Raw genomic sequence first — 27,124 nt, 5'->3', positions numbered from 1 at the left:
CTAGCAAGCGCTGAAGGGTCTGGCGAAAAGCCTGCTTCTTCCCCGGAGTCTGACACGGAGAAGCGAGGAAAAAATCCGGCAGAGAGCGGGCGAACTCCAGGGCATAACCGTCCCGCACCACCTCCAGGACCCACTGATCGGACGTGATCTCGGCCCATTTGGGAAAAAAGTCGCGCAGCCGGGCCCCCACCGGAACCAAGGGGGGCGCCGGCAAGGCGTCATTGTGCAGGACGGGAAGCGGGGGAACCGGCGGAGGGGTTCCCTGCCCCCCGACGGGCCCCCCGAAAGGGCTGCATGCGCTGGAAGAACCGACCCCGGGAAAACCCCGGAGACTGGAAAGAAGCAGCCCCACGCCCAGGGCGATACTTGCGAAATTCCCGCAAACGCCCCCGGGCCGCACCCCCCCGAGACGCCGGGCGGGCACGGTCCTCCGGCAAACGGGGAACTTTCGAGTCCGACAGAGTCTGAATCAACTTATCCAAGTCCTCTCCAAATAAAAACGACCCCCGAAAGGGAAATTTAGTAAGCTTAGCTTTGGACGCAGCATCCGCCGCCCAAGCGCGCAGCCACAACACACGCCTTGCGGCCACGCCAAAAGCCATGGACTTAGCCGAGATCCGCACCAAGTCATACAGAGCATCCGAGAGGAATGAGGCAGCCATCTCAATCTTTGCTACCTCCTGATCCACCAGAGACCAGTCGTCAGACTCTCGATCCAAGACCCGCTCCGCCCACCGAAACACGGCGCGAGCGACCAGTCCCCCACAAATAGCCGCCTGGACCCCAAAAGCAGAGACTTGAAAATTTTGCTTAAGGATGTTCTCCAATTTGCGCTCCTCAGAGTCCCGCAAGGCAGAACCGCCCTCAACAGGCACGGTATGCCGCTTGGAAATAGCCGAGACCACCGCATCCACGACTGGCGAAGCTAACGTAGCCCGATCCCCTTCAGGAATGGGATACAGGCGAGCCATGCTGCGCGCCAGCCGAAACGGCGTCTCCGGCGTTTTCCACTGCTCAAGAATAATATCCCGAATATCCTGATGCATAGGAAAAGAGCGGGAAACGGAACGGATCCCTCGTAACAGAGGGTCCCCCACACGCGGAGTCTCCGGCGGCGCGTCCTCAAAACGCAAAGCCGAAGAAACCTGTTGAATAAGGTCAGGCAGCTCATCTCTCTGAAAAAGGCGCACCACGGACGCCTCGTCACTGGAGAACGGGAAACCCGACAACCCGCCGCCAGCTTCCGTCCCCTCCAGAGGGTCCTGGAATTCCTCAGAAGGGTCCAGGTCCTCCTCCATACCGACACGTTCCTCCGACCACAAATCCTCGTCCCACGACACCCGCGGACGCTTGGACAAGAGAGGCGGCGGAGGGGACGTCACGTCAGACGAGAGAGGCAAAGCCGCAGGGAGCGCGGAGGAAACCCCACCCCCCGAGACCCCCTGGGCGCAACCGGGACCCCCAGCCGCCTGAAAATAGGCTTTGCATAATGAAAAGAAAAAATCAGGGGAAAAACCCCCCGAGGGTCCCAAGGGACTCCCTGCCACAGCAGGGGACCCAGCAGAAACCTGCCCCTGCTTAGACAAAACAGGGGGAAGGTCACCTGAGGTGGAAGACAAAATGGAGGGGCCAGACAGAGAAGATGGCGTCTTTCCCGCCAAAACAGCTCCCTCCACAGCCTGAAGCGGCTGAGAGACCTGAATAGTCTCAGCCGCTAAAACAGGCAAGCCGGCATCAGCTGTCAAAATATCAGCTGAGAGGGAATCCTCTAAAACCCGACCGTCGGCGGCTCGGGGAATCCCTCCGTGGGCGGACGGAGAAGACCGGGCTTCTCCACCGTTCCCTGCCGACTCGCGAGGCACCATCGGCGGGGAGCTCTGGGCGCCTGCAGCCGCTGCCGACGGAGCTCCTCCACCGCACCGGCCTGAACACCGCTTGCACAGGCCGGCCGCGAGTGCCTCGCGTCTGGAGCACAATGAGCACTTTTTCCCTTTAGAAGTGCTCATTGCTCCATACGCGACCTAGCTGTAAAAAAGTGCCGGTTAGTTGAAAAAATACAGTAAAATACAGTTTTCTTAAAGGGATACAACCCTCCAGACCAGCACTACCTCAGGATTTTTTTTTTTTTTTTTTTTTTTTACAGAACAGACTCCACAGGCTCTCGAAGCAATATGCCTTGCTTGATTTAGGGGGCAAGGCTTACTGCTGAGGCTCCTCTAAAAAAATATGGGGAGGTGGAGGAAGTGGGGGGAGGGACCCCGCTCGTGACCCGCCGGGTTTGACACCCCCGAGGTCGGACGAACCCCCAAACAGAGTCCGTCCAAGCTCCGTCCGGCTAAAAACAGGGACAATAAACCTCTAAACAAATTCCAACAGCCCTACCAAGGGAGATGGGTACAGATCACTCAACACCTGCTGGAGACTGAAAGAAGACTGAGGGAAATAGAGAGGAGGGGCTAGGATATACTGTCCCAAAGTTTTGTTTTCAGTCTCCACCTGCTGGTCATGATTAGATATATACCCAATCGTAAAGTTAACCTCTACTGGTCTGGAGAGTGCTAAAGAATAGTGCTCTGCTCTTCTGCTAAACAAATGCTTATCATTTACACTTTGCCTCCTCACTAGTCAAGGCACTCTTCCAGGCTCCTCACTGTCTTCAATACACAGGATGTGTTTTAGAAATCGACTGTTATGCAGTGTCCTAAGTAGCCAAGTGCTCAGAAAAGTTAGTTCAACGTACTTATTATTTTCATCATGCATGGATTTCTGCAGAGACCCTTACGAAAATCCAAGCACAAACGTTGTGAGGAAGAGAAATCACCAACCAGGAATATGTCATCAATAGAATCTTTATTGGGTCTGGACCATAAATATATAAAAATGATGTGGAAGATGATATCTTTTTTCTTAAAGGACCCATGGCCACAAGAGGGCATCCGCTGAAAATCAGGGGCAGGAAATTTCATGGTGACACCAGGAAGTATTTCTTCACCGAAAGGGTGGTTGATCATTGGAATGATCTTCCACTGCAGGTAATCAAGGCCAGCAGCGTGCCAGATTTTAAGAAAAAATGGGATAGGCATATGGGATCTCTTAATGCAGGGGTGTCCAATGTCGGTCCTCGAGGGCCGCAGTCCATTCAGATTTTCAGGATTTCCCCAATGAATATACATGAGGTCTACTTGCATGCACTGCTTTCATTGTATGCTAATAGATCTCATGCATATTCATTGGGGAAATCCTGAAAACCCGACTGGATTGCGGCCCTCGAGGACCGACATTGGATACCCCTGTCTTAGTGGAAGAAGTTAGGGGGGTGGGTCATTAGAGTGGGCAGACTTGATGGGCCGTGGCCCTTTTCTGCCGTCATTTTCTATGTTTCTAAGTATATGTTTGATATTTTAATGGTTTAATTATATTTCTTGTACTTTATAACATTTTTTTTGTCACGGTTTAATTATATTTGTGATATTATGGGCCTCTTCTACTAAATCGCGCTAGCGGAGCTGCATTGAATGGCCCGCGCTGCTCCCGATGCTCATAGGAACTCAATGAGTCGGGAGTAGCACGGGCCATTCAGCAGCAGTTTAGTAGAAGAGGGGGTTATATGTTCTAAAAGATATACTTACACATAATTTTTATGGTGTATATTTACTTGTATTTCTATGTTTTACTAATATGCTCAATTTGTAGACTCTTGAAAAAGGCACTTAGGTGCTGTGTTGAGTTCAGACCCAATAAAGATTCCATTTGATGACATATTCCTGGTTAGTGGCTTTTCTTCCACACGACTTTTGTGCTTGGATTTTCGTTTCCATCATGGAGATGTTTGTCTGGTCCTACTTTGGCGATTCTATCAAGACCCTTACAAAGCCTTTTTTATTTGTTTTTTAGTTTTTTATTCATTTTTCATATAACAAGTGTATCACATAAATTTATACAATTTCATTGAGTACACACTTGATAATCCTTCATAGATCATTGTAAATACAACATATTATTATATAATACTGTATTATAATATCATACTTAATAAGTATACCAACTATTACTCTAATTATAAACCCACCCCCTCCCCTTCCTTTGAAAATTGCATACAATATGACAAGATATAATGATGAATTGTTTATATTATGATATGAATAAAATAAACCCACCCACACCCCCTCTTATCCAATATCTTATTATGGGAAAATTGAATCATTCATTGCAAAAGTCTGTTAATGGTCCCCAAATCTTCTTAAACTTATCTATAAATCCTCTTTGTGTTGCAAATGTACACTCCATTTTATATATATATTGCATACTGAATTCCACCAAAAGTTATAATTTAACCTGTCATAGTTTTTCCAATTGTGTGTTATTTGTTGAACTGCGACTCCAGTTAATATAAATAAAAGTTTGTTGTTATTTGAAGAAATTTGACTCTGTGCTCTCATTGTTGTGCCAAATAGAATCGTATCATATGTCAAGGCTACCGGGTTATCCAACATCCTATTTATTTGAGGCCAAATTGATTTCCAAAATAATAATATGAATGGACAATAAAATAAAAGATGATCTAATGTCCCCGGCTCAAGATGACAGTGCCAGCATCTATTAGACTTAGAGCTATCAAGTTTTTGTAAACGAACAGGGGTCCAAAAAGCTCTATGCAAAAGAAAAAACCATGTTTGTCTCATAGATGCTGAAACTGTACACCTTAACCTCCAAGATCCAAGACGTGGCCATTGAGATGCAGTAATCTGATGCTTAATCTCAATGCTCCAAATGTCTCTAAGACCATGCCTTTTTAAAAAAAACTCTTTCAATGTAAAGGATTATACGATGAGGTATCTCATCGTCTCAAAACCGTTGGTTAAACCAAAATCTTGAACGATGTCCAATGTATTCCTAAATTAATTCATACTTGTATATATACATTCGGCTAACCAAGTACTGTTCGACTATATGATCTCCAGAACTAGAGAAGGTTGCAAGAGTGCACAAGATCCGAGAAACAAAGTACATTTTTTGTACCCCACCAATAATCACACCAAAGTCTGTCTTCTGCTCACCTGTGCACTGGATGTGGCTGACAAACAGAACACACGCTCTCATCCCGACTGACTTCCAACACGAAGCTGGGGAACCACACAGCTGTCTTACAGTTCGGATAACCCAGGCAGGAGAGATAGTATCTGAGGGGACAGAGAGGTTGAGAAACTAACACGCCATGGAAAATTCACCATTCACACAGGCTGTCCAGGCCCAAGCTTAGTTACACTGAATCCACCACCATTTCCACAACCCTTAGTCCTCAAACTTATAGGGCCTTACTGTGGAAGAATGAGAACCTCCTTGCCTACTATGATAAGCAAGCTTCCTTCTGGTTGAGAACATTCCTTCTAACATTGCCTTAGTCTTCTGTGTAGTCCGTTCTGAGCTCTCTGGGGAGGACGGGATATAAAAAGAACTTGGACTTGTTCATACTCCCTCTGTAAATGTGTATAGTTTCAGCTCTGTGGGTGTCTGAGCAACTCTAATATTAGGCATCATTCCACCCTAACCCTAATGCACCAATCTGACACTAGAAATTGATAAGATTTCCCAGTGAACTCTGAGGGAATTGTGGCAAACAGCCATAGTAAGGGGGGATCCTGCAGGTCCCTGAAGCTTTTCAGCAGCTGCGTTCACCAAAGCTCCATGAGGCTCATATTTACCTTTTTCCTTTCTTCAATGTATCCTACCATTCAGATAATACCAAAATAAGCTATGATTTACAGATCAAACACAGCCCAGTTTCTTCTCAGACACACTCATGTACTTCTGCACCTTCAAAGACACATCTGCTGACCCACTGTCTTTCACACAGATATCCACCAACTCGCTCCCTTTCACGCGCACGCACACATCTGCTGACCCGCCATCCTTCTTGGTCTTCATCACCATGTCCCTGTTGCACTGCGGACATTTCCGCACAGGAAGCGGAACATCTGGGTAGATCTCCTCTTGCTGCACCACCTGTGCTGCTTCCCCAAAGTACTGAGACAAAGCCTCATCTAACCTATACAGAGAGAAAAAGTAGAATGGGTTAACTAAAATACACACCTGAACTCATCAAAAGAAGTCTGGTGACCCTTACCAGCATGGTTGCTTAAACATCTTCCAACGTACACTAACAGATCTACTGTTCATAAATAAATAAATAAATAAATAAATAATAAGAAAATAGTTAAAGAAGAAAGGGAGGGAGGGGATATGGGAGGGGGGTTTATACTCTTTATTATAAATTATAAATAAAATATTATTAATAGATGGTATTCTTACATGAAAACAATGTAATAAAGGGAAGGGAAAAAGGTTAATAATTTAAAAAATAATTGATAAAATCATTACAATATATATGTTGTATAACTTTATAAGAAAAATAATTACAGTTATATGATATATAAAATCATAAGAAATATAAGATAAATGTTATGTATAAAATACATTATAGAAATATCAAGTGTATTATTAAGATAATTGTATGAAAATTTATGACACTTGTTGTTAAATGAAAAAAAAAATCAATAAAAAAAACTTAAACAAATTAAAAAAAAAAAAAGGTAACATTTTAGACTACCTTGAATCTTACTAGATCTGTCCAGACACGTGGGTTTATGTTACAGGGACAAGTTTTCCCCCTCCCCGCAGGAACTCAATTTCCATGTCCCATCCCCGTGAGTTTTGTCCCTGTCCCTTTCCTTTAAGCTCTGCCTTAACCACACAAGCCTCGAACACTTTATGATTTTAAAGTGTTTGAGGCTTGTGCAGATGAGGACAGAGCTTGCAGGAATGGGACTGGGACAGGAAAAATCAGGTGCATCATTTATGGAATTTGCTACTGATGACAATTCAAAACAAAGTGAGTTTTTAAAATATATCCTTAAAGTGTTACAGAATCAATATTAGTATTAATTTTTAATGTTTACTGCCCAGTCTGAATAAGCAGGTCAAGGTGATTTACAAAATTAGTAGTATGTGTAAGCTTGATATCTCTTAGTGGCCCTAGCCATTATTTTTGCATAACAGAGCAAAGTTCTATGTTTTCACACTCAGCAATGAGACATTGATAAAAAGACATTTTATTAAATGATTCTTCAATATCTGCACTTTATTGTGGAAAATAACAGGAATTTGCATAAAATATCTTTTTATCAATGTATCATTGCCAAGTATGAAAACATAAGTTATAGCTATAATACCAAGACATTTGCTCCATTAAGTAAAAATAACAGCAATTTTTTTTTAAAGGAGTAAGTTTATTGAAACCCAGGATTAATACAACAAGGCGAGAAAAGCATAACAATAGGCAATGACAAAATGCTTATGTACAGCAAAAAGGAGAACTCCCCAAGTAATTGCAAACAGAGAAAAGCAAATACAAACCTCCAATATTTATACAAGCTTGATTTAAAAAAAAAAAAGCAGAAGAAATTTTTAAGAAAAACAGAGCTTTATGTAATCAGTGGTTTTGAGTGACCCCAGGATGGGCTTTAAAAAAACATTTTTAATTATTTTCTGAGCAAGAACAATCAAATTAATGGGGAAAACTTCAATTTGTACAGTTTTTCCAGTTTTACTGTCTTGTCTTTAACTAAGGAAAAACCAACCTGATGGCCCTGGCCTTGAATCTGTTGATAGACCATGCAGCCTCTTTGGGTGACCACGGTCCCTGAGCCACCTGATCCAGATAGTGTGTCCCCTAGCCCCGAAAGATACTCACTTAGTAGCTTTGTTCACTGCTTCCAGGAAGACCTGCCGATACTTCTGGATCTGCTCCCTCAGGACAACTAATTTGTCTTTTTTGCCTTCACTGATCAACTTCAGGTTGGCTTCCAGTTCGGCTCGAAGGTGCGGCTTGGACATCTCATATCCCATGGAGTCATATCCTGAGGAAATACTATGATTACACACAGAAAACAGTGCAACACAGATTCTTCTGTAACCATTACAAAATATTAGTACATGCAGGTTAAATTCACAGTGGTACAGGATCACTTTCCAAAAGACATTCTGCCCTGCTCTTCAAATGTAGGGATGAAGTTGAACACGGTTGATTAGCCATTAGACAAAGAACTAAGAAGGTATAAACCCAATTCAAATGGCCACTTCCTTTGCATCCATATCGGACCAGCCCAGACCAATGGATGGAGATAGAAGAAAATAGTTCCAAATGATCTGCCCTATAAGGGTATCGTACAGCCTAGAATGTTCACTATTTTCCTCCGTCTCCAAGTGGATAGCGGACAGATAAGTACGCAGATGAAGCTGCACTATCTGGTAGCTCCTACACTAGTTTTGGTATTGATGGAGAGGGGGTTATTTTTGGTCTTTTGGCTAATTTTGGTCTTTTTTTTCTTGGATATTCCTGGCTGAGCTATTATGATACCTGGAGGTACCAGGGCCCTCATCTACCAGCTGAGATGACACCCAATGGAACCCCCCCCTCCCCCAGTTTGCACTTCCTATTGGGAAACTCCAGGAAAGGAGTGTATGAAGTGGGAAGGGCTAAACTTATCCAACTTCACTGTATGGACTCCCTTCAACTTGCTCTTTATCCTACTAATTTCTTTGGTGGTCTGGTAAGTGCATTTTTATGATAAATGTCAGTGGATTTTCGGTAACAATTAGGGCTGCGATTTTATTTTAGTGACTAGGTTCTGTCACTGCAGCTGTTTTACTGCAATTGGAGGGAAACACCAAACCCTAAGCCCTTTGTGGCAATTCTGAGGATTTTACTCCTCTTTTTTTTTTTTTTAAGAGAGTCCAGTGCTGCTTCGCTCTATTTTATTAAATTATTCTGGGTCATTACTTTCCCACTGCTCTGTTCCATGAGAAGTGACCAATGACTCGGGTGGGTTCCGATACATGGAACTTCCTGCTGTAGTTTTCTGGCAGGTCTTGATCAGAGCAGCAATCCGAGGCCGATTCTTCAGCAGTGAGCAATTGTATGGTCTTCTCTGTTATATGTCATTCTTGCTGTGTTGCCTTTGTGGTCTCAGATGATTGCAGAAATATGATGGCAGATAAAGGCCAAATGGCCCATCTGCAGTAACCATTATCTCTTCCTTTCTCTAAGAGATCCCACGTGCCTATCCCAGGCTTTCTCTACCGGGAGAGACTGTTCCACGCATCTACCACCCTTTCTGTAAAAAAATTCCTTAGATCCAGGAAAATAAAAGAATCCCTCAATTTTCCATATTTGTTGCTTTTCAGTCACTGGCTCTTAAAAGACTTAAAACTGAATTTTCCTCTGAAAAGAAAGGAAGTGAGTATGAAATGAAATGATTTGCAGCTGAAGAATCCTGTGCAGCCTGAGACTCCAGGACTCTCCTTTAATTAGAATAAGGACAGTAAAGTCTTAGAATAGTAAAGGCACTCAGATAAAGCTTTGGAAGTCAAACTTTGATTTTATTAGTCAGAAAACTATTAGAAAGTTTACAGTACAGGGATCTATTCTGCATATTTCTTAGAGATGTGAGGTGTTATCAGTTAAGGTTGTAGATTTCTAAACTCACTTGTTGGGGATAGATCAGGTTATTAAGAACCTGCTAGGTTCTTTCTGCTCTTATTCTGTCTCTAGGTTTCTTAACTATATGAGATATAATATCTAACTTATTCCATGACAGAACTTGTTATAGCCCACTGTTTTGGACTGATCTGATATAGATGCAAAGGAAGGAGAAATTGTGTCTTTCCTTTAGATCTACCAGACCAGTTTGGAAACCATCCATACAAGACTCCTGTTATTCTGTATTTATTTGCAGGTTATCATGTCTTTTGAGTTCATTCCTTAACATGGTTGTTGCACATCTCCTGGCATGAGAAATACCTGTATGTCAGTTGAGTTTAAACTTCACTTTTTATTCATACTGGAGCCTGCTTGCACATGGACAGTCTCTTTTATGGGAATTATAAGCATCATTACTTGGCCAATACCAAACATTCTGGGCTGCATGATATCCTTATAAGGCAAATCACTTGGAATTATTTTTCTTTGTCTCCATCCACTGGTAGACAGATGTAACCCATTGGTCTGATAGAGCTAAAGGAATGAAAATTATCATCAGGGAAGGATAGTGTAGTGGTTAGAGCAACAGACTCAGCACCCTCAGGTTGTGGGTTCAAATCCAGAGATGCTCCTTGTGACCCTGGGCAAGTCACTCAATCCTCCATTGCTCTCAGTATGATAGATAGATTGTGAGCCCACTGGGACAGACAGGGAAAATGCTTGAGTACCTGATTGTAAACCGCTTAGATAACTTTGATAGGCAGTATATAAATACATTAATTCAATAAATAAAATTTCTCCTTGATCTTTTTTTTTTTTTTACTATGATTTTACTTGACTGCTAAAATCCAATCAAGATCCAAAAATAGCCTGCCCCTGTCAGGCTCCCTCCCAAATGATGACCTTTGCCACTCAAACTGGAAATCTCTGTGCATACAGAAACCTACACAGCACCCGAGAACAGCTGGAGCTCTGCCTCAGTCCTTACCTTCCACCAGCCCCATGCCTAGCTCCCCTGGAAGGAACCTCTGTTCTGCAGTCAGTCCCACGTACATTCGGGATTTGATGGTCTCAATGTGCTCAGCATGTGTAGCGTCAGTCCCTGGAAAGAAGTTCACAATCATTTCAGGGCTTGGTGTACAGGTTGGCATGTTCTATCCATCTGGCGCCTGAGTAAGGGAGGAGGGAGGCAGGGTGAAGGAGAGAAAGGAACTGAAAACCAAACGCATCTTAAGAGGAATAGGGCTGCCATTCTCTGAACTGGAAGAATATGATGGCTGGAGCTAGGATAATTTCTTCCGCAAGGTCACTTTACCTCCTTGTGCCTTTAAAGTTAACTAACTAGATAATACTATAATCTCTGTATGCTCAGAGGCTGCCTACTCCACAATGGCTAAGATCATCTTTAATTCAATTAGTAAAGCCCTATGTTATCCTATCTGGGCGGTTCTGTCTATAACATATCCTCTAATTCTATAAATTATAGCTCTTATGAACAGTAAGAAAAAAGAGCAAGGCAAAGAAATGCATAACAGAAGAAAGGAAGGTACTGGCCACAGAACAACAACTTCTTGAGAAAAAAAATCAAAGAGAAATCTCTACACAACAAGGCTGAGATCTCCAAAACATGCCAAGCTGAAAAGACTGTCATGCCTTGCAAATGCAGACTCACCGATGCCATGCTTTTCCATAAGAGCAATGAGATCTGCTTCAGTCAGAAGCTGGGGAGGGCTCGTCTCCCCATCTACCATCTCAATCGTAGTGGGCTGAAACTGTGAGCCTCTCTCATACACTGGAATAACCTGGGAGCAAGAAAGCACAAGAAATATGGCAACTGATTGTACCAAGCTTCACATGTAATGCAATAGAAAATACCTCGACAAAAATGGGACATGTTTATTTCAAGTTTGATATACCGCTGTTTCTGTTGCACAGTGTACAATCAAAACCATTATAATTATAGGACATCTATCATTCACATTTTAAACAGAAAACAAGGCTGTCTGAGGCCTCCTCGGTGACGGAATGGAAAAATGCAGAATATACTTTGCTCCATATGGAGCGATAATAATAATAATTTATTTCTTATATACCGCTATACCGTGAAGTTCGAAGTGGTTTAGATATTAAGAGAGAATCGCCCACGGCATGGCGGCGATTTACTCAAACCTGGCCGCCTATTTGGTATAATCTGCCTCACAGAGCCTGTAGTTATTTGTTGAATATGTAGGAAGGGTGGGGGTGGGGAATGTGTGTTTAATCTGTAGAGGGCCACCATGAAGAACAAACATGGTGGCCCACTTTACCTTGTACTGTTTGGTGGTTAACTGAAAATTCAATAAAGAAATTTACAAATAAACAGAAAACAAAGAATCAAATTTAACAGTCTGTGTGGACTTTAGACCGCTGCTTCTTAAGTCACAAGGTGATCTCATAAGCTAATTATGCATTTCAAAAAGGGACGGTCCCTCAATTTGGAGAGTGCCCAAAGGCAAGTCTATGCCTACTTCTTGCCGAAATTCCAGCATCCAGGTCTATTGTACTTCAGGAAAGCAGTCAAAACCTACCTCTTCACATGAACTTGCCAGAAAATGAAACCCTCCGACTGTGCAGATTCATAAAGCATCCTGCTATAATACCTAATTGTACTAAGCCGATGTATGTTATGTAAGCAATGTACAGAGGTTGAGTCTGTACTTCCCAGTCCCTTAGTTATACTAGGAATGTTTGATCTGTAACCTGTTCTGGGCTCTAACTAACTAAATAACCATAAGTTATTACCATGAGTGTCATTACATAAGAATAGCCTTACTGGGTCAGACCAATGGCCCATCTAATAATAATAATAATAACTTTATTTTTCTATACCGCCAGTCAAGCGACTTCTAGGCGGTTCACATTGAAAGAAGGCTGGACTGTCAGCGAATAACAGGAAGCATAAACAGAAAAGTTACATACTAATTGGAGTTCCATGGGTAAAGAATACATGAAAATTGGAGTTACCTGAGAGATTGAGTTAGTGTTTATAGTGGGGAATATCATAGTGAGAGAAGGTCGTCTAGTCCAGTAGCCCGTCTTCACGGTGGCCAATCAAGGTCAATAGTACCTGGCAAAAGCCCAAATAGTAGCAACATTCCATGCTACCGATTCAGGGCAAGTAGTGGCTTCCCCCATGTCTGTTTCAAAATTGGACTATAGACTTTTCCTCCAGGAAATTGTCCAAACTTTTCTTAAAACCAGCTACGTTAACTGCTCTTACTACATCCTCTGGCAACGTATTCTAGAGCTTAGTCTATGAGTAAAAAAATATTTCCCTCCTATTGGTTTTAAAAGTATTTCCCTGTAACTTCATCGAGTGTCCCCCTAGTCTTTGTCATTTTTGACAAGTAAAAAAAAAATAAAAAAAAGATTCAATTGTATCCATTTTACACCACTCAGCATAACCCCTCTCAGTTGTCTCTCTTCCAAGCTGAAGAGCTCTAACCTTTTTAGTCTTTCCTCATATTTTGGCAAGTTTTAGAAGATCTGGGGACCATTAGCAGATTTCTGTAATGAATGAAATCAATTTCCCATAATAAAAATCTTATTAAGAAGGGAGGGGGGTAGGATTCATTTTATTTAATTTATCTCATAGAATATTTGTCATTATTTTTATTATAATTGTTATGTGTATTGGGAGGGGAGGGAAAAGAAGGGTTTAAATTTTAATAACAATTATTATACATATTAGGTAATACAGATATTTTAGGTATTATTGTTTATAAATACAGAATAATATATTGTATTTACAGTGATACATGAAAGGAATTCAAGTGTATGTTTTATGTGATCTTTTAAAATTTCTATGTTACACTTGTTGATATATGAAAATGAGTAAAAATTAAAAAAAAAAAAAGTCTTTCCTCATATGAGAGGAGTTCCATCTCCTTTATCAACTTGTTGCCCTTCTTTGAATCTTTTGTACTTCCACTGGATCTTTTTTGAGATAAAGTGACCAGTATTTAACACAATACTCAAGGTGAGGTTGCACCACAGAGCAATACAGAGACATTATAACATTCTTAGTCTCATTAACCATCCCTTTTTAAATATCTTGTTTGCGTTTTGGCTGCCGCCACATATTGGGCGAAGGTTTCATCATATTGACACCCAGATCTGTTTCTTGGACACTAATCCCCAAGGTGGACCCTAGCATCTGGTAACTGTGATTCAGGTTATTCTTCCCAATATGCATCACTTTGCATTTCTCCACATTAAATTTCACCTGCCACTTGGACACCCAGCCTTCCAATTTTCTAAGTTCTGCCTGCATTTTTTCACAATCCGCATGTGTTTTAACAACTTTGAACAGTTTAGTGTCATCTGCAAATTTAATTACCTCACTCGTCATTCCAATTTCCAGATCATTTATAAATAAGTTAAATAGCACCGTTCCCAATACAGATCCCAGCAGCACTCCAGCACCCAAGAATCCCATCCCCCCCACTTCCCGTTCAAACTATCAAAGTGACCTTGGCATTCCACTTGTCGTATGGATACACATCCAGGTAGTTCCTGGCGATGATCATGAGACCATGAGCCACAAACTGCTCAGATGCGATGTCAATCTCCACTGTGGTTTCCAGTCCCTGAGCATCTAGGGAACAGCAGGCCAGAAAATGGCGAACGATGAACTCATATATTCGCTGCTCATTCCCCTAAAACCAGCAAGAAAAAAATTGTAAAGTTAAACTCAATGCAAATAAATTCAAAAAGTCCAAACAAACAAAAAAATTGCTCAATTCAAGGCACTGGCAAAAGGCCAGCCCAACGGCTCAGTGCCCACATTATATGTTGCCAAGTAAGAGCATCTCCCATCAGTCTAAACCAAAACAGGACCTGATCCCTGGGCAGCATATCCCAAAACTGAAGAGCAATTGCATTGAAAAAACTCACCTGCAGGCTGTTGGTATATTTTGTGGGGTGTATAGGAGGGTGGGCCTGGTCAGATTTGTTGCCATTTCGAGGGTTTGGCCCTCCCCCATCCAGAATCCCCTGAGCAAAGGCTCCCCAGTGATGGTCCTGTGTCTGTTGCTGTATCAGAGAGATGAGGTTCAGGTCTTTTGGGAAGATGTTGGTTTCTGTTCGAGGATAGCTAATGTACCTTACAACAAAGAACAGAAGAGTAGGGAAAGCATTAAAATTACCCTAAAAGTAACTGGTATTCAGATATGCGGTTGAAGGATCTAATAATTTGCTTAGCTGCTCTCAGCCTCGAGAGAGAGCACAGTGTGCTGTGACATCTGGTCCTGCTTCTACTCTGGAGAACTGGGAAGAGGCTAGAGCTATATACAAAAAAGGTGGTGCTGAAAGTATGCCGGGAACATCCTGTTTCTCTTATAAATTCTCCTTCCCATAGACATGCATACAGCCAGGGAGAGGGAAAGAAGAGACAGTGAACCCTTCTTGCCAATAATGGAACATCTAAGAGGCAAAACAAACATTTATCAAGGACAAAATAGCAACCACCACCCTAATTCCTCAAAGGTGTCATGAAAATACTACATATCAGCACTTATTAATTTTTGATCTGTGCATTTTTATTTTTGATGTGGAAAGAAACCTGAATTCTTACCCCTGAGTATAGAGTTTCTCAGCAATTTTCATGGTTTCCTTGGCATTTATTTTCAGTTTGCGGGAAGCTAGTTTCTCAAGTTCCTGCCGGGGAATGAAGAGAGTGAATTGCAGAGATATCACCATGTGAAGAGGCCACTGCCCTTGTCAAACCAATCTTGGTCCACGATATTTTATGTTTCCAACATACCACAGTGTCAAGTGCCACTGGTCTCCATTTGCTCTTTGGCTTGCTTCCCACCTCAGTGACCGTTGCAACTGGATCCTGGAAAAGAACCCCAAAAAGATCCTGTACAATAATTCCAGCCATAACAAACCTCAGAGCCTTTCCATTAAAAAAAATTAGAAGGGATTTTAGCAGCTGACAAAAAAGTCAGAAAAGCGGGAAGGCAGTGAAAAAATATCAACGACTATTGACAAGCGATTTCTTAGCTCCACAGAAACTAAGAAACTGAGGGACTGCACACCAACGTTGGGCGGGAAGGCACTCGCGCATGCGTGGTGTGGGCTATTGAGAACTTTCTAAGTTCTTAAAGTGGCAATGCACTTTTAAAGTGTCCGTAACGGGGATCCATCGGTGACGTCACCCATCAGTGAGAATATGCTGCCTGCTTGTCCTGGGATTAGTGCTGCCCTATTCACAATTCGAATCGATTCACTTCGGGCGAATCGATTCAAAACAAAAAAAAATCAGCTTCCCGATTCGGACCCTCCCCCCTCGCCCCCTAAAGCAGGAGCGACAGCGTTGATCTTGCTGGCCAGCCACATCTGCTTTAGAGGGCGAGGAGGGAGGGTCAAGTCAGGAAGTGCTGCTGTCGGCTTCCTCCCTGGCCTCCCCGAAGGACTGCGCATCCCGCCCCCCCCTTGGGAAGGCCTCCGTGTTCCCCCTGGCCTCCCCGCACCGTTTACCTTATAGCTTCAGCCTGCAACGAAGATCACGGTTACAGCGTCTTTGCAAAGTGCTTTAAGCTGTTTCCTTCGCCGCGATCCTGCCTCTGATGTCAGAGGAGGGGCAGGACCACAGCAGAGGAAACAGCTTAAAGCACTTTGCAAAGATGCTGTAACCGCGATCTGGCTGAAACTATAAGGTAAACGGTGCAGGGAGGCCAGGGGGAACACAGAGGCCTTCCCGGGGAGAGGGGGGGTGCGCAGTCCTTCGGGAGGTGCAGGCCTTCAAGGGGGGAACAGGCTTTCAAGGGGGGGTGCAGACCTTTAAGGGGGGGACAGGCTTTCAAGGGGGGGGGACAGGCTTTCAAAGGGGGGACAGGCCAGTGATGGTGGCACAAGCCTTCAAGGGGGACAGGAAAGCCTTCAAGGAAGGGACAGACCTTCAAGGGGGGACACAGGCCAGGGATGGTGGCGTAGGCCTTCAGGGGGGACAGGCCTTCAAGGGGAGGGGACAGGCCTTCAGGGGTGGGGGGACAGGCCTTCAGGGAGAGGTGCAGGCCTTCAGGGAGGAACAGACCTTCAGGGGAGGGGGGCCCTGGTGTAGAAGTACACGGAGGGAGGGAGGGAGGGAAGGGGGGTTCAAAGAGACGTGCATATGCCGGACTTTGGGGGGGAAGAAATAATGGGTCTAAAAATAGAGGAGACAATGGGATTTAAGGAGGGAAGGAACAGAAAGGGAGAGAAGTTGGACACAAGGGATGGTGTGGAGGGGGAGGGGATAGATACTGGATAGGAGGGTAGTTGGGAAAAGAAAGGGAGAGATGGTGGACCCTGGGGTGGTGGGGAAGGAGGGAGAGAGGCTGGATGAAAGGGTAGTTAAGAAAAGGTGGATCTGTGGATGGAGGTGAGAAAAAAAGAAAGATGCCAGTCCTCCGGGGGAGGGAAGGGAAATGGAAGGAGGACAGAGATGGCAGATGGATGGTTAGCACGGAGAAAGAAGAAAGAAGACCCTGGCAAGCAAGTTATCAGAAGACAACCAGAGCCTGGGACCAACAAGATTTGAATAACAAAAGAAAAACTAATTTTATTTTCCATTTTGTGATTACAATATGTCAGATTTGAAACGTGTATCCTGCTAGAGCTGGTGTTAGCCCACAAACATGAGCTAGGATTTAAGAGAGAGGAAAAGTCTTTTTTGTTTGTTTATTTTGTTTACACCACAGCGCCAGTGTGGTTAGGAGAAGCCAAAGGGGGTGAAGAAGTTATAAAATAAACCCACCAGGATGTTTGAAAAAAACACCCAATTGGGCAGGAAAATCGAATTGAATAGATAAACCAATTCAATAGGCTGAATCGAATCGAAATTTTTTTCCTAAATTGGGCAGCACTACCTGGGATAATCAAAATTTTGCTTTCTAAGCAGTGAATGAGGTTGTTTCCAGTGAGAGGCAATTGCACATTTAGCTGCAGCCAGCCCCAAGCATTGCACTTACGCTGCAAGCAAGTTCCAACCCCGTTGTACAGTCCTAATAAACAAGTTGGAGGCATGACTGCCAATGAAAATGGATATTTCCAAAAATGTCATACAAACATCTTTCCAAAATATTCGCACTAATCCACAATACCGTCAAAATGTGCCACATGATTAGATCTTAACTTAAATTAGACATACACAAAGGTAACCCTGCTCATGTGTTCTCGGCACCCTAAAATCCAAGGCCAACAGATTAAAGTAGATCCTAGCTTTCACAGGCAGCCGGTACAAAATTTTCAATAAAAGGAAGCCAGCATCCACTTCAAATCTCTCATCGTCATCCATGCTGTTGCATTTTTAATATCCTAGATATTATTAACAGTACAAGAAAATCCTCTCGAGAAAGCTTAATTTCACAACTCTGTAGTAAAATGCATTTAGTAAGAGATAAGCAGCTCTGCTCCGATCGCAACCTACCTCCATGCAGATCTGGTACAGGACAAGACATGCTGTGTGATGAAACAGACGATATCTCTTCCAGTTGAATTCCACCGCTCCATCCTCATGGTCATGTGTCACTGCACAGACAAAGAGCGAGAGAGAGGAAATATAGAAACCAACAGTAAGCCAACAAAATCAGACAGAAGCCAGACTCCCAACAGAACTATATCAGACCACACTGCCTTCACAAATGCAAACTGTAGCAATCTGACAGAAAAGCAATTTGGCAAACAAAATATTCATTACTACTAATTAATGAAAATTAGCATTTTAATGTCAAGTTTCAGTTCGCATACTCCAAATCCAATGCGATTTACATAAGTTAAAAGTTAGGTTAAAATAAAAGGCAAACAAACATAACAATTAATACTAATTACAATAATACATTTAGGGAAATACAATTCTAAAAAAATAGGTTGGGGAACAAATACCTGCTTAATTTTTACTAGATCGTCTTCCTGGTCTATTGTAACTTAGGATGAATCCATTAGAAAGCATCCTTAAATAGCCAACTCTTTAGGAGATTTTTAAACTTGCTGAGTCATTTTTCTTCTCTTATATTAAGTGGGAGTGATTTCCAAATTTGCAGGGCTGTGACAGAAAAGATAATATCTCTCCTAGAATATATAAATTTTAATAAAGGAACTACTAGTAAAGATTTTTCTTCAGATCTTAAAGATTTTATGGGAGCATACGGAATTAAATATCTTTCTAAGAATGTAGGGGCTTTGTTTACAAGTATTTTATGTGTGAGTAATGCTATTTTGTATATGATTCTGTAGTTTACTGGTAACCAATGTTTTTCCTTTAGAAGTGGTGTTACATGGTCAAATTTTTTCTTTTTCATCATTATTTTTATTGCGGTATTTTGAAGAATTTGCATTCTGCGTATTTCTTTGAGGTCGGACCCTTTGTACAGGGCATTGCAATAGTCAATTTTTGATATGACTAATGATGATTCGTTGAGGAAAGCAGATAATGATCTGATCAGTCTTAACCTATAGAAGCAGGTTCTTACAAGTGAACTGATTTGCTCATGGTAACTAAGCTTTTGGTCTAATATGACCCAAGAATCTTCACCTTAGTAACTGTTTTAAGATTAGTTGGGTTCCTAATTCCTGCCCCTCCCTACATAGAAAAAGCATAGTTTCTGTTTTGGATGTATTCAGAGACAGCTTATTGTCATGTAACCATCTAGCTATTTTCGAAAGTTTCTCATTAATTTCTGTGATTTTTCTTTTATTTGGAACAAAAATTTTCACTACATTGTACTAGTCATAAAAATCAATGTCAGTTTGTTTGTGAACTGGTTTACAAAACATTGACCTTCAATGAACCTCAATATATTACAAAAATGATTGTCCCACACAAAGCTTCTCGCTCTTTAAGATCCTCTTCATCACAATTGCTCTCAGTCCCTTCGCTAAGAGTCATAGGCACAAGACGAAACGATATATTTTCTGTAAAAGCCCCTACAATGTGGAACTCCCTTCCAAATTTCATTAAAAATGAAACAGACCTCGTTGCGTTTAAGAAAATTCTAAAAACATACTTATTTCAAGACGCGTTTGACATATGAAATATCACTTTTTAGGTTCTCATACTCTTCCTAGCTTATCTTAACCCATTATTACCCAATGTGCTTTCCCTTTGATGTCAATTTCTAACAAAGAATAACATTGTAACTTTTCCCCCTCCCTCCCACCCCCTCCTGTTCGTTCAATTCTGTTTGTCTTTTGAGTGACTTTTGTAAATTAAATGTATTACCACATTCTGATGGTTTTTAACACTGTACATCGCTTAGATATTGTTATAAGCGATTCATCAAATAAAGGTCAAACTTGAAACTTGAACTTTGAAGAGATATTGGCGGTATACAAATAAAAAATATATTGTATTGTATCTGCCCTAACAGTGCTTGAGAACTTTGCCTCACCACTGTGGGTCACCAACACCCTTTATAGAGGTAGTTACCTATTTTGATCTGGGTTTCCTCATGTCACATAATTAGGACAAGTGGCAGAGAAGGAAAGCCTACTCAAGACATGCTACCATGAGCAGATGCAATAATAAAACCAAAGTCAGGATACAGCTTTAACTGCTAAAAGCAACAGTAGCACATTTCTCTAGCACAATGGAGGAGACTCCAAAGATGCAACTCTTAAAACAACCTAGTCCGCTGGGCACACTCAGCCAGTTGGGATTTTCAGGATATCCCTACTGAAATCAATGAAGATATTATGAGAACCCCGAATGGCTGCCCTGAGGACTGGGTTGAAAACTTCTAATTTACCACCTCTCTTTCCAGAAAGCTCATTGCAGCTCCGCAGTACAGTGCCTGGATCTCCGAGTTAATGACCCATTTGCCAGCAACTTGGGACAAATAAGACGCATTCTACCATTCAAAAGCATCCCAGACTGCAGCCAAGATAATAGGAGATGGCTAGGACTCCTATTAGACCCAGTGGACATGAAGGGACACTGCTAGACTGGGAGCATATGTTGCAGAAAGCAGAGAAAACATCGGTGGCTGCCTAGCAAGAGCACAGAGGCAATTGTACATCACAGGTGCAAGTAGTTATGTGCCCCTTACACAAGTAAAGGTTTACATTAATTGCATTTACTGCTAAAATTCCGCAACTTACATAGTGTGTAATTGCAAAGGGGAGGGGTCTACATATAGCTAGAGGTAGGGCGGGGCCCAAACTTATACACTACTCTGTTATGCAGGCATCTGCAGCACTTAAGCACTAACACAAGTTCTATGCCTGAATGTCAGATGTCTATATACCTAGGTAGGCTAAAATTGTAGAAAGAAAGTAGGCAAAATGAATGGGATGATTCATCACGGCCGTTTAAGAGCCACCAGTTCAGTACGGCCCTTTCATCGTGGAACAAGTTCAGCGCAGCCTTTCACAGAATATCAAAAACTTATTAGTTGTTACAATTTACATGCTGGATCGTCTGATTTTTTTTTTTTTTTGTGGGGGGCATTGCCCCCTCACACATGCACCACATGCTGGATCGAGGTGGAGTACTGATGGGGTGTGGGGGGGACTGCCCTCCACCACATGCTGGATTAGGGCAGGATCTTGAGGCTCGGTGAAGTGATGCAGAATGCCATGGAGCATGTGGAGGGCCAAGGAGCAGAAGCTGAACTGGAGAAACTCAGAGTGCTTTGCAGCCTGGTGCAGGTATGACAAGCGTGAGTTTAAATTTGGAGGGGAGCTCAGGATAGGCAAGCAGCCGGCTGAAAATTCAGCTGTCGAAGAAAAAGTCTCACATGCTGCAGTTTCAGAGCCTGGAAGACCTGATCAGGGAGAAATAAGTTTTTGATATTCTGTGAAGGGCCGCGCTGAACTGGAGACTCTTAAATGGCTGTGATGAATCGTCCTAGACCCCCTACCAAAACCTAGTTACAGACCTGCCCTTATAATGGAAAGAAAGATGGAGGCCCCATGAAGGAGATGAGCATTAAAATCTGGATACCTTTAATCTTGTAGAAGGCCTCAGGCACAAAGGCCTGAATCGCTTTGAATCTTTCTACTACAAACCCCAGTGTAGGGAACTGACAGCTGCCGTAGCTGATCAGCTGCTGCGCCAAAACATTAGGGAAGATTTTCTGGAGCCTCATGGTCTGAAATCTGGTAAAGGCAGCACCTGGAAAAGACAGAGTAAGCACTCTCATCCATGACTGCTTTGCCTGCAAACCAAGTACTGAGTCTGTTGTGGCTGTCCAGCAGCTGCATGGTCATCCATCCAGCCCTGAACAGGATTCCTCGCCAAACCCAAAACTCTTTCCTGAACTAGAACTGATCCAAGATCAATACAGGGCATCTCTGTTGAAGCCAAACTAGAGCAGAAAACAAAAAGGAGAAATTAGGTTCTTATCAGCTAATTTTCTTTCTTTTAGTCCCTCCAGACTGGCACAGATGGGCTTACGTTCCTCTGCCAGACCGAGAACACATTTGCTTTTGGCAGTAGTACAAGTGGGCTATGAAGTCCCATCTACAATTAGTCTGACAAATAGCTGAGCAAGAACTAAGAACTGTAAACTATGAACAACGTAAACACATCCTTCTGTGCCGGCCTGGAGGGACGATACAGAAAATAATATTGGCTTCAAAGAATCCACTGTATCTCAGGAAGGAAACCAGCCTACTTTTGTTTAGTATCTGTAGCAGGGTTGTGGTCAATGGAGATCGCTCTGAAGAAAGGGATGTTACCAATGGTGTGCCTCAAGGTTTGGTTCATGGGCCTGTTCTTTTTAAAAATTTTGTAAGCAATATTGCTGTAGGGCTGTCAGGTGAGATTTGCCTCTTTGCAGATCATATCAAAATCTACAATAGAGTAGATACCCCTGATGGTGTGGAAAACATGAGGAAGGACCTAGTGAAGTTTGAAGAATGGACTGAAGTTTAGCATTTAGGCTGCAAAAACCCAAGGGAGCGGTATAGTTTAGGAGGTGAAGAACTTTTGTGCACAAAAGTGGAGTGGTTCTTGGGTGTGATAGTATGTGATGATCTTAAGGTGGCCAAAAAGGTTGAAATGGCAATGGTGAAAGTTAGAAGGATGCTTGGGTGCACAAAGAGGTATCGATTCCCCTGTATAAGACTCTGGCCAGACCTCATTTAGAATACTGTGTACAATTCTGGAGACAGCACCTTCAAAAAGATATAAACAGGATTGAGTTGGTCCAGAGGAAGGCTACTAACATAGTCGATGGTCTTTGTCATAAGGCACATGGGGACAGACTTAAAGATCTACTCAATATGTATACTTTGGAGGAAAGACAGGAGAGGGGAGATATAATAGGAGAGGTTTAAATACTTATGTGGCATAAATAGGCATAATGCCAGTCTCTTTCAATTGAAAGGAAACTCCAGAGTGAGATGGCATAGAATGAGGTTAAGAGGTATTAGGCTCAAGTATAATCTAAGGAAATACTTTTTTTTTTACAGAAAGGGTGGTAGATACGTGGCATAATCCCCCAGTAGAGATGATGGAGACCAAGACCGTGTCTGAATTGAAGACAGCAAGGGACAGGCACGTAGGATCTATTATGATAAGGAGGAGAAGGTGGATGCTGCGGATGGGCTGACTGGATGGGCCATTTCAACTTATCTGTCATCATGTTTCTATGTTTCAACTGTATTTGGAAGAAAACTATTTGTTTTATAAAGCAGCAGAAGGAGAAATTAGGTTCTTACCTGCTAATTTACTTTCTTTTAGCTTCTCCAGACCACTAGAGGTTAATCTTTACAACTGGGGTATATATCCCAATCATGACCAGCAGGTGGAGACAAACAAAACTGTGGAATAGTACATAAGAGATACCTTCCCCTATTCCTATCAATCTGCCGAATATCCAAGCAGAACTAAGAACTGGAAACAGAAATAAGCAATACTCCGAACAGGAGTAATAACTAACATACCCAAATGCTGTTGGAAAATGCAGAGAAGAGATACCAGAAAGAAAATGTCCCCACAGCTCGCCAGCCGAGCCATAGCTGCTATTCTTCAATTATCCCCAGCCCTAGAAAAATACTCGAACCCGCAGCAAAAAAAAAAAAAAAACCTGCCCACGCAACAGCCACAGGAAAATAACAACAGACAGGGTGGGGAAAGTAAATTAGCAGGTAAGAACCTAATTTCTCCTTCTTTAGCACTCTCCAGACTGGTAGAGGTTAATTTTTACGAGTGGGACGTACCAAAGCAGTCCCCATCATGTGTGGGACCCCCGAAGGGTCGATATCAGCACACGCTCACCAAACACTGCGTCCTGACGCGCCTGAACGTCTACCTGATAGTGTCTGACAAAGGAATGCAAGGAAGACCAAACCGCCGCCTTACAAATGTCCACTGGAGGCACAAGCAAAGACTCAGCCCAAGAAGCTGCCTGACCCCGAGTGGAATGAGCCTTGAGAAATTCTGGAACAGGCTTCTTCAGAAGATAAGCAGAAGCAATAGTCTCCTTGATCCAACGCGCAATAGTAGCCTTAGAAGCGCCATCCCCCTTACGAGGACCCACTAGAAGGACAAAGAGATGATCTGATTTCCTGATCTCCTGGGTCCTCTGCACGTAAGAGCGAAGAACCTGACTGACATCTAACTTGTGTAACTGCTTCTGCACAGAAGACCCCTCCCGACTACCCAACACAGGGAGGACCACTGTCTGATTGACATGAAAAGGAGAAACTACCTTTGGCAGAAAGGAAGGAACAGGCCTTAAGACGGCCTGCTCTAAGAAGGGAGCCTTACATGAGAAAGCCTGCAGCTCAGAAACAACTCTCCAGACCGGCACTACTTCAGGATTTTTTTTTTTAACAGAACAGACTCCACAGGCTCTCAAAGCAGTATGTCTTGCTTGAATTAGGGGGCAAGGCTTACTGCTGAGGCTCCTCTAAAAAAAACATGGGGAGGTGGAGGAAATGGGGGGAGGGACCCCACTCGAGACTTGTCGGGTTTGACACCCCTGAGGTCGGACAGACTCCCAAACAGGGCCCACCTAAGCTCAATCCAGCCAAAAACGGGGACTTGAAACCCCTAAACAAATTCCAACAGCCAAACCAAGGGAGATGGGTACAGCTCACTCAACACTTGCTGGAGACTGAAAGAAGACTGATAGGAATAGGGGAAGGCATCTCTTATGTACTATTCCACAGTTTTGTTTCAGTCTCCACCTGCTGGTCATGATTGGGATATATACTCCACTTATAAAGATTAACCTCTACCGGTCTGGAGAGTGCTAAAGAATGTTTAATTATTTCGGCCTCATTGTTATTTCCAAACTGGACCAAGTTTTAGCAAAATTAGAATAAATTGAAATAAACAGAGAGGCTGAAATAACTGAAAATTGTACTGCTTTATAAAACAAACAATTAGTTTAATGTTTCTGATACCAAATTTGTACTAGCCTCAACTGCTTTGATAAAGCTGAACCCAAATCCAATTTGAACAAAAATATTTCAAGGCTTGATGCCCTGCACAGAGCCTAAAAGTATCAGAGCCACGATGAAACCAGACACCATTGCTCACATTCCACCATGCAACCAAGACACAACCTCACTAGGAACCTTTGCTCTTGACAAATCCTAATCAGAAAGATGCCACACAGACTTTATTTTAGTGGCTCAAATACTGAAACAATGTCCACAGTAACTGATTTAAGATTAAACCTCTATGATCTTCATTCACACCTATGCGGAGGTCCAGCTCCTGTCGCACATCCACAGCATCACTAATGTTCTGGTCCGGTGCTCCCAGGTTCTCAAATGCCATCCTAATGGAGCGAGGGGTGATCTCTGAGAAATGGGCTCGGAATATCTGCAGGTTCTGTTTCACTACAGAGGTGGCACAAAATAATGCATTATGACAGGACAATTACAGTACACATAAGAAATGGGAAGTCTATCAGGACAGAGGTGAACAGGAGTCACAAGCAAACATGAATAAAACTGTCTAGAAATACATACATGGGCCATGTATGCCTAATTAAAGGACAATCAGTTCAAGAAATAATCTAAATATGATAATGGCCCCTCTCTACAATGAAAACTACTTGAAAGTATCAAGCCCCAAACAGATAAGTACCGTATTTTTCGGTCTATAAGATGCACCCCCCTGTGGAGGAGGAAAAACAAGGAAAAATAAATTCCTCCTCTACAGTGGGGTGTGTCTGGTGCTAAGCAGCCCGCCCACACCCGAAGCCAGAATCTGTCCGCACCCGAAGCTGCCTGCAGCGATGGAACCTGCGCGAAGCTGCCTGCAGCGAAGGAACCTGCCCGAAGCTGACCGTACCCGAAGCTGCCTGCAGCAATGGAATCTACCTGAAGCTGCCTGCAGCGATGGAACCTGCACGAAGCTGCCTGCACCTGAAGATGCCAGCCCGAATCCGGCCTGGTACCTTTTTAAAGTTGCGTGCTCTCCTGGGCTGTTTTTGGAAGCAGAGCGACGCGACACAGAAGCGTGACCTTTGCACTTCCTGCCTGGTCCTGCGCCACTCAGTGATTGGCTGAGGTCAGTTCTCATTGAACGGCGTGGGACCAGGCAGGAAACGCAAAGGTCACGCTCCTGCATCACGCCGTTCTGCTTCCAAAGACAGCTGTCCGGCAGGAGAGCACAGCAACTTTTAAAAAGGTACCGAGGGGGGGGGGGGGAAGGTGTATTCACTCCATAAGACGCACCCACTTTTCCACCCTCTTTTTGGGAGTGTAAAAAGTGCGTCTTATCGAGCGAAAAATACGGTACATTAAAAATAAATAGGGTAAATATGAAAACGACAAGACAATCTGAAGTTACACTTGGTCTTAGAAATTGATTCCCCTGAAAAAAACACTGCACATCACTGAGAGAGCATGATCTGGGGAAAGGATAAGGATACTGCAAAATCTCCTTGAACAATGAATAGCTTATAACTGGACAAGAACAATCTTCAGAGAGATACCCTCTGTGATAGAAATCTTTGCTCAAGGCCACTACGCACCTGCTTTGCAAACTTGTATTATCTCAAAGCCAATGTTCTCCCCTTCTCGATCACAGTCAGTCCAAATAACCAGAGCCTGACACGGGCGAACCTCTCGCTCTAAGGTCCTCTGAAAGAAGTTTCAAGTTTATTATGTATTGATATCCCACCTATCATTAACTTATTGTAAACCGCCTAGACGTAAACAAAGTTTTAAAAATAAAGACATCAGACTGGATCATATAAGCATAACATATTGACTAGAGACACAAGGGGGGGGGGGTGAATGGGGAAAAATACAATAAAAGGCAGATTATAAATAAACCATAATATTTTTTTTAAAAAAGAGGAATGTAGAATATTGTATGTTTCGCTGCATAAGACGCACTTTTTTTCCCCAAAAAAAGTGGGTGGAATAAAGGGTGCGTCCTATGGAGCAAATACCCAAACCCCCCCCCACCCTTACCTTATTTCGACCGCCGCCCACTGCCACTGTTCCTGGTCTCTCAATGCCAAGTAGAGGAAGGGAAAGGCCAGGCAGGTGCAATTGCATGCCACCGGCCCAGAAACCTTACCCCCGTCAGAACTGACATCGGGGGTAAGGCTTCTGGGCCAGCGGTGTGAAATCGCTGCACCCGCCTGGCCC

The 27,124-nt window shown here is 43.1% G+C and overlaps 1 protein-coding gene across 2 annotated transcripts in view; it reads right to left on the bottom strand.

The window, feature by feature from the left end:
• TOP3A (DNA topoisomerase III alpha) overlaps positions 1 to 27,124 on the bottom strand; it is a 48,751-nt gene that overhangs the window by 9,585 nt on the left and 12,042 nt on the right. The window contains exons 5-17 of one of the 2 annotated variants that reach the window (XM_033963320.1): positions 26,500 to 26,608; positions 25,214 to 25,357; positions 21,504 to 21,674; positions 17,991 to 18,091; positions 15,342 to 15,416; positions 15,153 to 15,235; positions 14,474 to 14,681; positions 14,050 to 14,235; positions 11,211 to 11,340; positions 10,527 to 10,640; positions 7,751 to 7,916; positions 5,903 to 6,046; positions 5,058 to 5,180 (exon numbers count right to left, since the gene is read on the bottom strand). In XM_033963320.1, the coding sequence (XP_033819211.1) occupies positions 5,058 to 5,180; positions 5,903 to 6,046; positions 7,751 to 7,916; positions 10,527 to 10,640; positions 11,211 to 11,340; positions 14,050 to 14,235; positions 14,474 to 14,681; positions 15,153 to 15,235; positions 15,342 to 15,416; positions 17,991 to 18,091; positions 21,504 to 21,674; positions 25,214 to 25,357; positions 26,500 to 26,608 (1,754 nt within the window). The remainder of the gene's footprint in view (positions 1 to 5,057; positions 5,181 to 5,902; positions 6,047 to 7,750; positions 7,917 to 10,526; positions 10,641 to 11,210; positions 11,341 to 14,049; positions 14,236 to 14,473; positions 14,682 to 15,152; positions 15,236 to 15,341; positions 15,417 to 17,990; positions 18,092 to 21,503; positions 21,675 to 25,213; positions 25,358 to 26,499; positions 26,609 to 27,124) is intronic. The other variant, XM_033963322.1, reaches the window with a different exon arrangement.

This window comes from Geotrypetes seraphini, chromosome 11 (genome assembly GCF_902459505.1).
Source record: "Geotrypetes seraphini chromosome 11, aGeoSer1.1, whole genome shotgun sequence".
In the NCBI taxonomy this organism is placed as follows: domain Eukaryota; kingdom Metazoa; phylum Chordata; class Amphibia; order Gymnophiona; family Dermophiidae; genus Geotrypetes; species Geotrypetes seraphini.
This window is presented reverse-complemented; position numbering and strand designations above follow the sequence as displayed.